Source organism: Nannobrachium achirus (genome assembly GCF_963921795.1).
Source record: "Nannobrachium achirus genome assembly, chromosome: 17".
In the NCBI taxonomy this organism is placed as follows: domain Eukaryota; kingdom Metazoa; phylum Chordata; class Actinopteri; order Myctophiformes; family Myctophidae; genus Nannobrachium; species Nannobrachium achirus.
The window spans coordinates 8,409,349-8,426,741 of NC_137824.1; the positions used below are offsets into that span (position 1 = coordinate 8,409,349).

Consider the following 17,393-nt stretch of genomic DNA (forward strand, 5'->3'; position numbering starts at 1 on the left):
CTATGGAGTGGCAAGGGAGGTCGTTCACTCACTGTGAACAATTAATAGACCAGTCACGTTGCAGATATGACTCACGCACCTGGACAGTCCACACTGTTATTTGAAGACCTGGAGTAACAACCTTTTTTCACCCCAAGTATAATCGTTGCAGTATTTGTTTGCAGTGTTTGTCATTTGTACCTTTGTCATACATGTGAAATGTCTAATTTTCATCCAGACAAGTGACTTTTGTGCCCGGACAAGTGATTAGGAAATGTACTTGTCCAAAGGACAAGTGCGACCAGCAGTAGGCTATACAAACTATACAAACTATAGGATGTCAGGTTAACACATGAACCTGGTGTCAGTCTAAACAACATGCTAATCTAAATGACATGTCTAATCTCTGCATGAGACTGTATGGTTGTAAAAGGTTGGGTCAGGTTCATACAGGCTGAGGTGAGTCTTCAGCCAGATACGCACTACATGCACATGCCAGTGGTGTAGAGTAACTAAGTACATTTACTCAAGTATTGTACGCAAGTACAATTTTGAGGGACTTTTAATAAAGTATTTCCACATTTTCTGTACTTTTACTTCTACTCCACTACATCTCAGAGGCAAACATTGCACTTTTACTTTAAATTATTTGAAAACAGCCCTATATACATTTCGGTCAGCAGATCTACAAACTCACAATGCATCTTGATGGGACAAATTGTGAGCTTGTAGTTCCATCCATTTTCAAAAGATCTTTTTGAAACAAGATTTGAAAACGTGAAACTTTTACTCAAGTAAATTTTGAATTCCAGACTTTTGCTTGTAACAAAGTACTTCTACATTGCAGTAATGATTACCTTTACTTAAGTAAATAGAGTACGTTTTCCACCACTGGCACGCACACACACACACACACACAGACACAACTAGCGAGGTGGGGGGGGGGGGGGGTGTCTGTCTTACTGGAGGCGTTGTCGTAGTGCGAGGCGGCCTCCTCCTCGCTGCTGTTGTAGTTCCCGAACAGAGCCTTGTAGTTGCTGTCCTCGTACCAGTTGAGGGACTTGATCTTCAGCCCGCCGCCCTCCGGGTGGCCGCACACGATGCGCGACACCGCCGCGTACATGGCGCTGGGCGAGGACGTGGCGTTCTCCGTCAGGAAGGTGATCTCGTTGCGGAGGTCGCTCCAACTCTTCATGCTGGCCAGCTGGGGGGAGGGAGAGAGAGAGAGAGAGAGAGAGAGAGAAAGAGAGAGTTATTTATTTTTGGAAAACTCATAAAGTGTTGATCATAAAATAAAGGTTTAATGTACAGATGTGGGGGAAAAGGAACCCAGAAGGACCGTGGGAATGTAGGCTGACTGGCATCCTGTTTGAATGAGTTAACCACTTAAAGGAGTAGTTCACCCCCAAAATGACTTTGTTTCTATTGATTACTCGCGCCATGGAGACTTGAGTTCAATAATATGTTTTGGTATTAGTCGCATTCCTAAGACAACATTTTCATAGTAATACATTTACCCCCATTGATTCGGGATCCCAATCCCGAGGGGTACATTTAATCACATATTTGTCTTAGGAATGCAAAGAATACAAAGAAATATTATTGAACTCAAGTCTCCATGGCGTGAGTAATCAATAGAAAAAAAGCCATTTAGGGGTGTACCAGGGGCGTCAATTGGGTATGGCAGGGGTATGCAGCTGCCATACCCTGGGTCCAGGGGGGGGGGAAATAAAAGTACTTTTAAATATAAATCCATGAATGTCTCTTTGTCTATCCGTGCTGGTTATTATGTTGTAAAATTACAGTAAAATAACTACAAATGCAAGATTTAACAAAATGGTCACTTTAACAAGGTATTATAATTATATTCTCCACACTCGTATTCTCCCCATCTTGACTGAATGGTATATTCCCAGGTTCCGCAGGTCAGCTGCACAGGTGCAATGCATTATATTCCCAGGTTCCGCAGGTCAGCTGCACAGATGCAATGCATTATTGTTAATTGCGGCACGTTTACTAACATGCCGTTCCAGGCTGCCATATCCAGCCCAAGAAACCGTAGAAACGGGGAAAAAAATAAAATGTACTTCTTAAAATAAATGTATCAATCATGCCTGTTGCTAAGGTATGGCAACATGACTGGTGTCTTGCACACGTGCGAAAAAAAGACACCAGTCATTTTGCCATACCTTAGCTTTTTCTGAACTGATGCCAATGGGGTGAACTACTCTTTTAAACTTTCAGACCTGGAACTCAAATCTGTGTAATTTTAGATTTGAACCATGTTAACCATTACTATATGCGTAAGCATTACAAAATAGCAGATATACAAGCTCACAACGCTGCATCACCACGCTGCAATCTTGCAGATCTGCTATTTTTGAAAGATAGACTCACCGGATTTCAACGTTGAAATCAGGTGATATTCTAGGCCACATCTGACCGAGACGTCACTGATTGGTCCAGGTATTGACCGTGCTTACTGGGTTTGTGCAGGTCTTTGAATATGTTTGACCCGATTCTATAAACCCTCCTAAAGTTTTTTTTTAAAAACGCAGTCGGTGGTCCTCAAACTTTCATGTCAAGGACCCCTAGAATTATATGTATTTGGCCGCCGACACCCATCTCTAATGAATCAGGGACCCCCCCCCCAAGAAGCAAATAAATCTGTTACAAATGTTCTCTTTAAAACAGATGTATTCAAAGATTTGCACACATTTTCATGATTTTTCAAAAATAGCAGATCTACAAGCTCGCAGCGCGGCGCTGTGAGCTTGTAGATCTGCTATTTTTCCAATAGTTAAAGCATAAAATACTGGTTAAAACGTTCCGGGTCTTAAAGGGTTAAACCCCTTCATGGCTGAGTGAGCGGAGTACCCCAGGGCTCTGTGTTAGTGTACTTTCAGTTTTCTCTTATGGTGGTGAAAGCTTTCGCGGGGAAACTAGCCGATCCACAAGCTCACAACAGTGCGCCGCATGCAGAGCCGTGAGCTTGTCGATCGGCTATTTTCCCGCTAAAGCTTTCTTTCCCTACACAACAGATGCTGGGGTTTAAGTGGTTAAAATGACCCCCCCCCCCCCCCCCCCAATAAGTGGTGTATTATCAGCTCATAAATACAGTCTAACACACTGTAAATGTAGCACAGCAGGCCGCACTGTGGGCTGGAAATAACCCTAATTCGTCCAAAACAACGGTTACTAATTCTAAAATAGTAAAAACAGCAGCCATCTCCACATCGGACAGCAGCCATCTCCACATCGGTTTGGAATACACTGCAATTTCATTTCATTTCCAAGGTGCATGTTTGTATTCTGTGTGTTGGTATGGGCATGACGAGCCATCAGAGCATGGAAGGTAGAAGAGTTGGTTTATTAGCATGTGTGCCAAAAAAATAAAAAAGTGGAAATGGGAGTAGTTTGTTCTCCGTTAATTAGATTATTATATTTTTTTAATTCCTACTTTTTATATACATAGCCTATACATTCCCTCTCTATTCACGACGATGAATCAGGGATAAATACATAAAATAAAAAAATAAAAAATCCACGTCAGGGTTCTAGACTGCATCAATACTCCAGGCTCTGTCTGCAACATTACTGATATAAAACACTGTGTCTGCAGCAGCATTACTGATATAAAACACTGTGTCTGCAGCAGCATTACTCATATAAAAGCATGCGGTCGTGTTATTATATTTTATATTGATGAGCTCAGCATTATCTGTCCACTTCACACTGCCTTGAACATCAGACTGGCTCTGTTCTCACTTGTTGACTGACACATTAAACATGAAACTAGACACCAGTCAGCCTGGTACAATATTCAAGCAGATGACCGAGTGACGTCACGTCGTGTGTTGTGGGAAGATGGTCGGCGAGGCGAGGGCCGATCCTGCCACGAAAACGCTAGGATTTCACACACATGATGAAACCGATATTTCATCACAATCTGGAGGTCAGAGCCAGGAAGGAGGAAGAGCAAGGAGTTTATTAGGAGTCACTGAGAGGAGGAAGTCCTCTTGCTCCTCTTCCTCTTCTCCTGCTCCGACCAAAGCAGCCTCATCAGCACTGAACACTGTGACACATTATGGTCATATGTAGTCAGCACTGTGTGCGTGCGTGCGTGCGTGCGTGCGTGCTCTCTCTCTCTCTCTCTCTCTGTGGGGGTCTGAGGACCAGGGACGTGCAGAGAATGTTAGAGAGGCAGGGGCTGACATTTCTAAAAGGGCCTTTTGGTGAAAATATCGAAAAACAGCAGACCTCCAAGCTCACAACGCGTCGCGCTGGGACACGTTGTGAGCTTGGAGGTCGGCTATTTCCGGTACTTGATACCACACTGAACTAAGCATAATCAAGTCAATACTGGAGATGTGGCGTAACGGTATGGCTTTCTACACAGAGAGGGCAATTCTTTCAACATAAGATGCTGCATTCAAGAGCAAGGAGAGTTTGGAAAGCTGCCTTCAGGTATGGCATGGAAAGAGGGGGCATTTGCATTTCTTTCACCATAGTGAAAACTGCATTCATGGTCTGGAGAGGGCACTTTTTTATAGACGGATAAAAGGGCAGGGGCTCAAGCCCCCTTTGATGTCTATGTGTGCACATGGCTGCTGAGGACTGTTTGTGTAGTTCAGAACCCCGGGGGGAATGGTGTCAAAGCGGGTCAAATGGTGTCAAAGCGGGTTAAAATAATAATACCAGCCTGCAGGGCCAATGAACTTTTTACACACTTTTTATATAAATGTTAATGTGTTTTGTTTTTAACCCATTTAGGCCTAGGATTATTGACTACTTTAACCATTGAAAAATAGCAGATATACAAGCTCACAGCGCGGCATCGAGTGCCGCGCTGCGAGCTTGTAGATCTGCTATTTTTGAAAAATCATGATTTTTCTTTGCAAGTCTTGCAATATATCTATTTAAAAGCGAACATTTGTAAATCAAATATTTGCTTCTGGGGGGTCCCTGGAACAACATATTTTGAGATGGGGGTCCGTGGCTAAATACCTGTAATTTTGGGGGTCCTTGACATGAAAAAGTTTGAGAACCACTGATTTAGCCAAAGGATTTAGAAGTCGGGTCAAAGATCGGGTCAAAGATATTCATAGACTTGCACACATTTTCAAGATTTTTCAAAAATAGCAGATCTACAAGCTCGCAGCGCGGCACTCGGTGCCGCGCTGTGAGCTTGTATATCTGCTATTTTTCTAAGGTTAAAGCATACAATAATGGTTAAAGTGGTTAAAATCTAACGCGACTCGGGCGCGTTCCAGGTATTTGAGAGTTAAAATAATAATACCAGCCTGCAGGGCCAATGAACCTTTTACACACTTTTTATATAAACGTTAATGTGTTTTGTTCTTAAATATGATAAAGGTTTCTGACCATGTGACGCCTTTACCATGTGCTACAACAGTGGTTATCAACCTGTGGGTTGGCACCTCCAGGGGGGGTCCCCAAATCATTTTGTGGGGGTCCCCAGAATTTAATGTGCAACATTGTTTTCTCACTCAACAGTAAACACACCAACATAATGTTTTAAGTGTATGAGGGTATCTGCACATTTCTAAAGTGACAATTTATGGACTTTTTAATACCTCTAAGATGACAAATTAAACATTGGCCAAATTGTCAAATAGTAGAGGCCGAAATTGTGAAAAGCCGATCTACATCTACATGTAGATTGGCCATTTTCACAATAGAACTGTGTTATACAAAATGTAATGCCTCAACTCCTAGTGCTCGTCAGGGTGGGGGGTCCTCAGTTAAAATATGATTATGTCGGGTGTCGCGGCCTGAAAAGGTTGAGAACCACTGATCTACAATGAGAGAGAAAAACATCCTGACTAGAGCAGAGGGTAAAGACCAGAATAGAAGTGGTTTTAATAACAACCTGTGTTTTCACCGTCTCAGCGAAATGTCATCAAAATAAAACTCATTCTGTGCAACACAAGGAGGTGAGAGGCCAGTGAGTCACGCTATGCCAGCGACATGTGGAATGTTCTGCCGTCAGTCATCAGAAAGAACAGCTCCCTACCTACGACCTAACCTCCTTCAAAACCGCCATGAATGAAAAGAGAACCTGGACTTAGACAATTCTTCTGGCGTGTACACTTATATAAACTCAGCACAAAAAGAAAGGAAACTTGACTTTCGTCCATTATATTTCTCCTTTAATAATACCAAATTGCATTTTGCTTTATATCATTTTTATCGTTGATTCGTCACCTTTACAACTAGGTACAGATTGTAAGCAACGGGCCTTTGAGGCATGAGCTATACAGCCAAACGTGTGGGTAGCGCTGACCAAAGTTTTGCCAAAATGGCTTGCAATACTGTTCTGCTGGCATTTACTCTTGTTTTGGACTTCCCAGAAACTGAGCTTAACATTAACAAAGTGTAAAAATGGCCAATATGTGTTGCTTTTTTAAATTCCTTTATTACTGTGGGAGAGTGCAATAATTCAATGCTCCAAGCAACAAAGGTGAACACCAAAAGAACAGTATTGCAGGCCTGCCAGGCCATTTTTTTGGAGGGGTGCTACCCACACGTTTGGCTGTGTTGCTCATTCCAAGAATGCCAGATCCTTACAAGCTGTACCTTGTTGAAAAGGTGACAAATCAACGATAACAATGATATTAAACACAATACCATTTGGCATAATTAAAAGGGAGATATAATGGATCGAATGTTGGCAAATTTTGGGTCAGCGCTACCCACACGTTTGGCTGTGGTGCTCATTCCACGAATGCCCGATGCTTACAAGCTGTACCTCGTTGAAAAGGTGACAAATCAACGATAACAATGATATAAAAACAATACCATTTGGCATAATTAAAAGGGAGATATAATGGATCGAATGTTGGCAAATGTTGGGTCGGTGCTACCCACACGTTTGGCTGTGGTGCTCATTCCACGAATGCCTGATGCTTACAAACTGTACCTCGGCTCGTTGTAAAGGTGACAAATCAATGATAAAAATGATATAAAACACAATACAAATTGTTATTATTAAAGGGGATATATAATGGACCGAAGTCGAGTTTCCTTTCTTTTTGTGCATAGTTTATATAAAAAAGAACAAGTTTGCTGTCCTAGTGGACTCCTAATGTGCCAAACTTAATTTAAAGGCCTGTCCATACTGTCTCCGACCACCGAACAATTTCATTGGAGATTTACAACTTTCTGATGCGCATCTTTCCAAACTAATCCAGGGTAATGCTTTTCAGAAGATGCAAGTGACGTCATTTTGTAGTTGAACCAGAAAGGTTTGGTGGTCGGAGACAGTTTGGACAGGCCTTTAAGTTAAGGCATAAGAGCTGGGACTTAAGACAATCAAAATAGTGCACATAGTGTCATAGTGTGGTAGTAAAGTCAGTGTCATACAACCCCACCTGTTCACTCAGATCAGCCAACACAGGGATGCTGACAGAACCCTCGCTAAAAACCCCAGGACAAAAATCCACTCATCCTCGACAATTTGCCCTCCTGGCCCCAAAATGTGGAGAACCTAGAGACTGACACTAGTAATTGGTGGGTCTCATGATCAAAATAAGAACATTATACAGGTGTTTACAAACAAACATCCATTTCCCACACAGACGAGGCCAAGTCTTTGCCACGTACGGACGCGTCTGTCCGTGTGAGGACACATCGATGACCTCTAGTCTAGTGGTCACATCGACGACCTCTGGTCTAGTGGTCACATTAAGGAACCACAGAGTCCAGCGCTCTCTCAGTGTTTGTTGTCTCAGTCGCTGCTTTCTGTTCCCCTCCTGCCAGAGCAGAGAGCAGAGTCTCTTGTTTAGATAAAACATTGTCTTTGTTCAGCTGTGACTCAGACATATATCTATACCAGCTCAGTGGTCTTGTGGTTAGAGGTACAGTTTCATGACGGTACAGTTCACTGGTACAAGGTCTACTAAAAGGAGATCCTAGAAAAGACTAAGCTTATTTCCACAGGAAACCATTTAAGTATCTCATATAACATTGAATGACAGACGAATAGAACACAGTAGACAGTACTATGCAGTAGATAGTCAGTAAAAAAAATGAAAGAACGAACCAGTAAGTATATGCAAAGAAGGGACAGGGGAGGGTAGGGCTGGGCTGGGCTAGGTTTGTTTGAAGGGGCAGGGGAGGGTAGGGCTGGGCTGGGCTACCCAAGTTATTTTTCTTAGATTACTATTTCTATGCATTTGATGTATTGATGTTGATGTATTGATGTATTACCTTGCTTATTGTAAATCGCTCTGGATTAAGAGCGTCTGCTAAATGCCTAAATTGTAAATCTATCCACCTATCTGTCTGTCTGTCTATCTGGGCACAAAACAAGCTCTTCAATCTGCAGGGCAGCAGCAGCTTGCTATACACAGCCTGCCAAGTCAAACCTAGTGACACTGCTGGAAGAAATACTCAAAGGTTTTACTTCAGTAAAAGTATCAACACTGACTGCAGTGTAGAAAAACAACTCTGTTACAAGTACAAAGTTTACTTGAGTAAAAAGTACAAAAGCAGTGGCATCAAAATGTAGCAAAAAGAAAGCACTCGTTAAGCAGAGTGTCCCACTTGCAGGTTTTCAAAATGTTTAGCCAAAGTACAGTATGTCTTACTTGAGTACATGTATTAGTTACTTTAGGCCACTGGAAGCTAGGGGAACCAAACCCCACTGTAGCAGACACAGAGCCATGCATACAGCTGCTGCCAACTAGCACACACTGTCTGTGTCTCATACCTACTACACACACACACACACACACACACACACACACACACACACACACACACACACACACACACACACACACACACACACACACACACACACACACACACACACACACACACACACACACACACACACACACACACACACACACACACACACACACACACACACACAGTGTCTGTGTCTCATACCTGTACCTACCCAGAGGAGGGGGTGTGTGTGTGTGTGTGTGCGTGCATGCGTGCGTTCAGTTGGAACAGCTTAACACGGCAGTTCATTCATAGGAAAATAGAGACATGTCAAGTGTCCTCTTGGCAGATAGAAGCTCAGTGGACAGACAGGGGACATTATAGTGGACATAATAGTGGACTGTGGTGACACCGACTCTAAACATACTAGTAAGTGAAGCTGAACGTGGAGACCGGCTGGCTGAACCCACTAAGAGAGGGAAAGAATCTGTCAATAGCCATGTTTCCATAAACTTATTCGAATTAGGGAAGCGAATTATCAGAAATACGCATTAAGACAAAGCGAATTTAGCCCGTTTCCATTAAACTGGTGAAATGCGATTCTTGGGAGATCCTGCCTGCCGTGCCTGGGTTCGTCTAACCGACGTGCTGTAAACACTTCCCGCGGGCTTGCACACAGTGCACAGAGCTGGGAGCCTGGGATGGGGCTGATTTTTTCAGACCGAGAGACGTGAGGGCACTGCTGTGACTCGCTGCACACGCATCCCGACCAGAGCCGGTCGCGACGCACCGCCGCGGAGAAAGTGCGGCCGGCGGGAGCACAAAGCAAGCGAGCCCGGCCGGGGCGCCCCGAGCGGCGTCCCCGAGCCGAGGCGGCCGCCCCGCCGCCCGGTTGAGTCCTCCGGGCAGACTGCATCCTGCAGCATCGCAGATGCGAGCTGCTGTGTGAGCTTGTACGGCCACTTTTGACACGCGCAACACGGTGTGATGACGAAGGGTCACTCCGTGTGTAACAACCGGTTTGTTTTGTGGGCCAACGCTATACAATGGACGTTAATTAAGCGGCGGGGGAAAGTGTTATAGGAGGATGATATGGACCAGAACGTCATATTTTATTCGCATTTATTGTCTGACCCGTTTCCATTCCCTTAAGCGCATTTAGTTTATTCGATAAAGCCTCAAAATCCTCCTCCTCCAAGCGGATAATTCTTTTTACGGATAATGAAAGTTTATTCGCATTTTGAAGTGTTTCCATAAAAACATTTTGCGAATAAGCCGTTAATGCGCAAAAAGTGTCTTTATGGAAACGCCACTTATGTGTATTTTTGTATACTTTGGCCATTACAAAATAGCAGATCTATAAGCTCACAGCGTGTCACAAACAAGCTTGTAGCGTATGTTGTGTGTAGGTCAGAGTTTGTCACCCACCTGTCTGTCTATCAGACAGACAGACAGGTGGTCCTCTGGGGGACTCAGAGAGACAGACATGTTGACACCCTGTCTTCAACAGAGAGACTCAGACATGGTATATAAAAGCTCTTGTGTTTCACACATTTATAGGAGACATCAAAGAGTGAAAGCCACATAATAGCAGGAAATACCAGAGGCACCGCTGGTGTCCATTCAAAACATCACATCAACTGAATAATACACTGACACCGTCAAGATGTAACACACACTACTAAAAGGTAAAGTAGAAAAAACATGATTATTTGCAAGATTTTAGTCCACTGAAAGAATTAATTGAATGTAAGGGTTAAGGATGATTTTAAATGTAATGTAGACTATCTTTACAATATTTTTTTTACAATTTACAATCTGATCCATGCTCAGCCCTGCGCCAATCAAAAATACAGGATTGGTTTTAAAATGGAGACTCAACAAAAGACACTACATGACAAGAAAGAGACACTGGTGTCTACATATCGACAAGACAGAGACAGAGGAGAAAGTGGTGCAGTCAGCTGGGGCATTAAGGTCACTCAGGTCATGTCATTGGTTTGAGGGGCACAAGGCCAAACTGAGGGGCAACGACGGCCATGGCCCTCATGGCCCCCATGAAGTTCCTGCCCTGCTTAAGGCCATGTCACACCAATGATACGCCTTGCCACTGCCATTGAGGAGAATGGTTGGGAGTAGTTGCATTGGTGTGGACTGGCCTTTATAGGTTATACACCATGCATTTAAAAATAATTTATATAACATTGTTTGTGTCCCAAAAACGTTTTTCAAAAGGTTTGAGGCTAAATTACCACGCCTGAATACAGAACCCCTGTCATTTCTGCCTGGCTTTCAGAGCATTTTCAGCTGCAGTACCACCTTGTCCTGAGTGGGAGGACTGCGCTATTGAGCCAGTTTTGGCCCCACACTCCTCCCCACCTCCTGCTCAGCAGGCCTGCCCACCCCTCCCCAACATTCTCCCAGCTCCTCCTGCCTCCTTCTCAGGCCTGCCCACCCCTCCCCAACCCTCTCCCAGCTCCTCCTGCCTCCTTCACAGTCCTGCCCACCCCTCCCCAACCCCCACTCAGCACAGCAGTAGGTCCCGACACAATCGGACCTAAAATCAGACAGCCCGTTCTGAGACCTGCTTACATAGATCTGCCCATAAACTGAGAAAGAAACAATGGTCAGAAATAGGACTTTGTGAGGATAGAACGTGCTGGTGGGACACCAAACAAATACATAAAAATTGGAAAAATCAGTCTACTAGGACAGCAGGTACACATCAACCTAGTATCAGTCTAAAACTATAGCATCTGGCCATGATAAACCTACTGTAGCATCTGTTTACATGTTCAGAATGGTCAGATGGACGTTTATGAACCGAGAGTGAAACCAAAAGAGGGAAGAGGTGTGCGTGAATGGGTGAATGTAATGCACGATCTCTGTAAAGCGCTTTGGATCAAAAGCGCTATATAAATGCACCATTTACCATTTTGTGTACAGTACGTACCTCCACAGCCAGTAAGCCCAGACTGTCCAGCAGATTGTCTGCTGCCATGGCAACCTGTTTGATGGATTCTGGGTCTGACCTCACATCCTTCTGGAGGGGGGGGAGACAGAGAGAGAGAGAGAGAGAGAGAGAGAGAGAGAGAGAGAGAGAGAGAGAGAGAGAGAGAGAGAGAGAGACAGAGACAGAGAGAGACAGAGACAGAGACAGAGACAGAGACAGAGACAGAGAGAGACAGAGACAGAGACAGAGACAGAGACAGAGACAGAGAGAGACAGAGAGAGACAGAGACAGAGACAGAGACAGAGACAGACAGAGACAGAGAGAGACAGAGATAGGGGGAGACAGAGAGAGAGAGAGATAGAGAGACATGCTTCAGTTAGTGTCCAAAACTGTTGCTTTTCAGGATACAAATCCAGAAAGCACCAACAGTAGCAGATCTACAAGTACGAGAGCCAAACGTGTTGAGCTTGTGGATCTGCTACTTCCGTGTGACGCTGTGGTGTGATCGCCAATTCACGAAATACGAATAAAAACACGAGGAGTTAAAATGGATTTCTGCGGGGTGCGTAGCGTTGTTCAGATGTGTCATTAGTCCGACAGTGCGTTGGTCCTACTCTCCCCATTGACTAACACAGTGTTTCTCAACCTTTGTTCTGCATGGGCACACTTTTCATGTCCCAAGAATCCATGGGCACACCAACATAATACAGGGGTGTAAATATCCTCACTGTCGGGAAGAAACCTTGTATCTCCAAGTTTCAAATGTGTACGTTTCTTCGCAAAGTAAAGCCCTGCTTCATCATACAAGGCTGTTGCACAACAGTAGTGAAAACAGCCGATCTACAAGCGAGATCGGCTGTTTTCACTAGTTTAAATCATTTTTAAAATGATAAATACAATACTGGCTTTCAAGCAGGTTCAAGGGGCACACTTGACCCTTCTCAGGGGCACACCAAAGGTCCCCAGGCACAGTGGTTGAGAAACACTGGACTAACACTATCTCTGACCCTAACCTCAGTAGGACTAATGGGACGTTGGACTATCGAGATGTTTCAGTGTTCTGCCTGCCAGCTCTTATGAACGATTAAAACTTAATTCATTTATTTTGATTAGATTCAGACGCATTGCGTCGTCACGGTTCCTTAAAATGTCTGCAAAACAGGAAGGATAAAAAGGGAAGGCGGTTCCTCCTGACCCAGGCTGTCCTGTCAACACCAGGAACACTCTGACCTGACATGACCCCTGTATTATGCTTACATTATAGATCTGATATGAACCTGCATTATGCTTACATTATAATTCAAATGTTTTTATTTTCTTAGTACAAAAAGTGGTTATGATACAGTTAAGCAATATTACACGAGAGGGTGTGCATATAACACGGTTATCCTGCACGACAGCCTTACCGCAGGAACGAGCCGACAGGTGAGTTCCGTAGGTAGGGCTGGACCCTCGAGTGTAATATTGCGATTATACAACTGTTGCCCTTAAAAAAAAAAACACGTCAACTTTATTTCATTGTAATTAAGATATTCGATAGGAATTTGTAATTTGTAATGCCACATTTAGCTACTATGTCACATGAAAACCGCTAGCCTAGCCGCCTAGCATAGTGTGGGGAGAGAGGCGCGCTTGCTGTCTTTCGTGACCAACGCAGCTGATTTCTTTACTTGATGAGAGACAGTGCATCTGTGCTTGTATGCACGGTTGGAGCGCCTGTTTTCCATTGAGAGCCCGACTACCTGTTGTATAATGCAGCACAATACACACAGTCAGTCCAAGATATTAAAACAAATAAAAATAAATATAAATAAATAAAAGTAGGAACCCCCTCACATCTTCATATAAGATTCATATGCATTAGAAAAGTATCCCATATCTCTTTTATTTTCCCCATACCATTCACTCTTCCCAGTATGAATGATGTCATTTTGATCATTTCCTCATTCCACTCTTTGAACCCATGCATTCTTGGAACTTTCCAGTTCCGTAACAGAATTCTGGCTGTCCAACCTTTACTATTGTAAATGCTTTTTTATTTAGACCACTGTCCTGTCTCCTAAAAGACAGAGCAGTGGTAGTGGGGGTAGGGTGAGTCCTAACCATTTCGATAAATATTCAAGGATTTTACACCAGAAGGTGTGTACACCATGTGACATTCCCAAATCATATGGATATACAGTATGTGCCAGCTTCTTCTTTGCATTTCCAACATATATTGTTCTCTGTAATTCCTATTTTCTGTAATCTGGTTGGTGTGTAGTAATATCTATGAATTATTATACTGAATACATTTCCCCCTTGCTTCTCTGATCCCATGTCCTGCATTTGCTTTAAGTCCTTCCCAGTGTTCATCTTACCCATCCATACCCAGATCCCTTTGCCAGATCAGTTTGAGACTGTCACATGTATCACCCAACTGTTGCTTTGACATTTTAGATCTGATATGAACCCTGCATTATGCTTACTGTACATTAGATCTGGGTCTTATAATGCTGATCATTATGATACATAGTAAGCTGTAGCTGTGATGTCGACAATATTAGGGTCTCATCTCATGTAAACACAGTCAATCAGAGGCAGATCACCATAATGATCTGCTCACTTTTGTTCTGATACTGATCTGCAGGGCTTGACATTTTTTAGGCAAGTACATTTCCCATTCACTTGTCCAGGCACAAAAGTCACTTGCTCGGATATACATTTGCCATTTCACGGTCATTTCAATTATTTGACAAATAAAAAAGTCCCCCCTTGGCCCCCTCCACTCCACAGTCTGCATTCAGCACAAAGCTGCTGGGAGCGTCACAGAAAAAGTGAAAACCAAGAGCCACTTGTCTAACGGACAAGTACATTTTTAATGAACTTGTCCATAAAGTTTTATTAGTTGTCCCGAACAACAGGACAAGCCTTAATGTCATGCCCTGTGATGTGTCCGGTCCATATCTGGTCTGTACCGGTCTGCACTGGTCTGTACTGGTCTGCACCGGTCTGTACCGGTCTGTACTGGTCTGTACTGGTCTATGACCTCTGGAGAGTTGTAAGTGGGTGAGGACAACCAGGTTGTTTGTAGAGCGAACCAAGTGAACTAAAAACTCAACTCAGGTCAAACTCTTTTAAAAGAAAAACTACCCTTCTTGGACTTCTCTCTCTCCAGAGTCGCTGAAAAGCAGTATTTCTGTCCAGGCGTAGACAGAGAGGGAGAGAGGGAGAGAGAGAGAGAGAGGGAGACGGAGAGAGAGAGACAAAGGCCTGGGCGTCCCTGTGTCTCTGTGTCTCCAAGGGACTGAGCATGCAGAGACATGTCACCATGTATGTGTCTGTTCTCCTCCTTTCAACCTCTTCTCCTCCTCCTACACTATGCTGGAAACACCCCTGAAACCAACAAACCAACCCTCCTTTCTCTATGTCACCGTCCGCAGACGTACGTGTGTGTGTGTGTGTGTGTGTGTGTGTGTGTGTGTGTGTGTGTGTGTGTGTGCGCGCGCGTGCAGTGGTGTATAGCAGTGGTTCTCAACCTGTGGGTCGGGACCCCCAGGAGGGTCCCCAAATTATTTTGGGAGGTCCCCAGATCATTTACTTAATGTGCAACATTGTTTTCTCACTCAACAGTGAACAAACCAACATAGAGTTTAAGTGTATAGACTGAGGGTACTGTATTTGCACATTTCTGAAGTGACAATTTAAGGCCTTTTTAATACCTCTAAAATGACAAATTAAACACTGGACAAATTGTAAAAAACAACGCGAGGTGTTGTGAGCATGTAGATTGTCTATTTTCACAATAGAACCATGTTATACAAAATGTAATTCCTCAACTCTTAGTGCTTGTCAGGGTGGGGAGTCCCCAGTTAAAATATGATTATTTTGGGAGTTGCGGCCTGAAATTCTGAAAAGGTTGAGAACCACTGTCGTAGAGTAACTAAGTATATGTACTAGAGTAACTAAGTACTGTACTTGAGTACCATTTTAGAGGTACTTTTTTACTTTACTGGAGTCATTTCCAATGTTCAGTGCTTTAACTTCTACTCCCACTACATCTCAATTATTGTACTTTTTTTACGCCACTACAATTATTTGAAAACTTTAAGTTACTTACAGATTACAGATTTAAAGTATTATTACAAAACATACATTAAACACTTGAGTCCTTAATACATTTCAACCATTTGATAATAGCCGATCTACAGCTGCTATTTTCTAAATATCTTTTATATATTTTATGCATTTGAGGAGTTGTGAAACAGGACATTATGCATAATGAGTACTTTTAATAATTTTGGTACTTTAAGTACATTTTGTGTGTGTGTGTGTGCGTGCGTGCGTGCGTGCGTGCGTGCGTGCGTGCGTGCGTGCGCGTGTGCGTGCGTGCGTGCGTGTGTGCAAACAGCAGCAGCAATCCTGGAGGCCATACTCTGCTCGGCAACGGTCTCATTCACACCCCTCCTCTTCATTCACTCCCCTCCCCTCCTCTCCTCTCTGGACCATTAAACTCTCCTCTCCTCTCCTGACCATAAAGCCAGCAGGCTGCTTGATAAACTGCCTCAGACCTCACAGGAACACCCTGAGACTCGCCAAAAATCTCACCTCAATCTGACCACTGATCACTAAATCTACTCTCTCCTCTCTCTCTTTGTAGGCCGCTTTATGTTGCAAAGAGCCTCCTCTTGCTTTAGCTGTGGACCCTCCATATGTGTTGAAATATAACGTCCATGTATTTGCTAGAGCGTCACATTGTTTACTTATTTATATCCATAAGAATAGATGTTCCCTTAAAAGACCTGCACTATTGACACTTTTCACACAGATTTGATTTCTTTGCTAAATAGTTACAATATCGATTTTTAAATCATTGATTCGTATCGTATCTCCATGGATGAACCAATATTGTCCATGTATCGTGATACCTGCTATGTGGACCTACCTTATGTACCAGCTAGATTATTTTATGTATATGTAGATACGTATCCCTGACATGTTTCTATTTACTGTTTGATTCACTTTATTCTTTCTCTCCCTACCAGACCCTCTCTTCTTCCTTTTCTTTTTTCTCTTCCTGAAAACCAAAAACCAAAAAAACGACGGAGCTATGTCAACATAGAGCAGTGGTCCTCAACCTTTTCAGGCCGCGACCCCCAAAATAATAATACTAAGAGTTGAGGCATTACATTTTGTATAGCCTCGCGTAGCCAGACAACTATTCTACAATCTCTGAATGCTATATAGAGTCTGGAACTACAGCTCCTGAACGGCGAGTACTGGATGCTGGCATTTCCCTTCATTAAAATATATTTCAAAATGTCATTTCTGATAAGCAGCCAGCAACCTAAATATGCTTAGATGATTTTTATTTATATTAGGATAAATGTGCGCGATGTTAAAAATGAAACAGAAGTGGGGAGGAGGCTTCACTTCCGCTTTAACCGAGCTCTCATCATCAGAACTTCTGTCTCCCAGACTGTACGACGGGAGCCGTTGCAAATCGCTGAGTCAACAGTCTGACCACACAAGACTACATTCTGTATAACCCGCTTCTATTGTGAAAATAGATCTACATGCTCACAACGCTTTGCAACCACAATTTTTGCCTATAATGTTTTACAATTTGGCCAATGTTTAATTTGTCATTTTAGAGGTATTAAAAAGTCCTTAAATTGTCACTTTAGAAATGTGCAGATACCCTCAGTCTGTACACTTAAACTTTATGTTGGTTTGTTTACTGTTGAGTGAGAAAACAATGTTTCATGTTAAGCTAATCATTCTG

General features: G+C 43.2%; 1 protein-coding gene across 1 annotated transcript in view; it reads right to left on the bottom strand.

Annotated features, from left to right (window-relative positions):
• Window positions 1-17,393, bottom strand: part of LOC308302143 (phospholipid-transporting ATPase ABCA1-like) — a 103,357-nt gene that overhangs the window by 44,902 nt on the left and 41,062 nt on the right. Inside the window, exons 8-9 of the mRNA XM_080746358.1 lie at window positions 11,630-11,719; window positions 943-1,183 (exon numbers count right to left, since the gene is read on the bottom strand). Of these exons, the coding sequence (XP_080602484.1) occupies window positions 943-1,183; window positions 11,630-11,719 (331 nt within the window). The remainder of the gene's footprint in view (window positions 1-942; window positions 1,184-11,629; window positions 11,720-17,393) is intronic.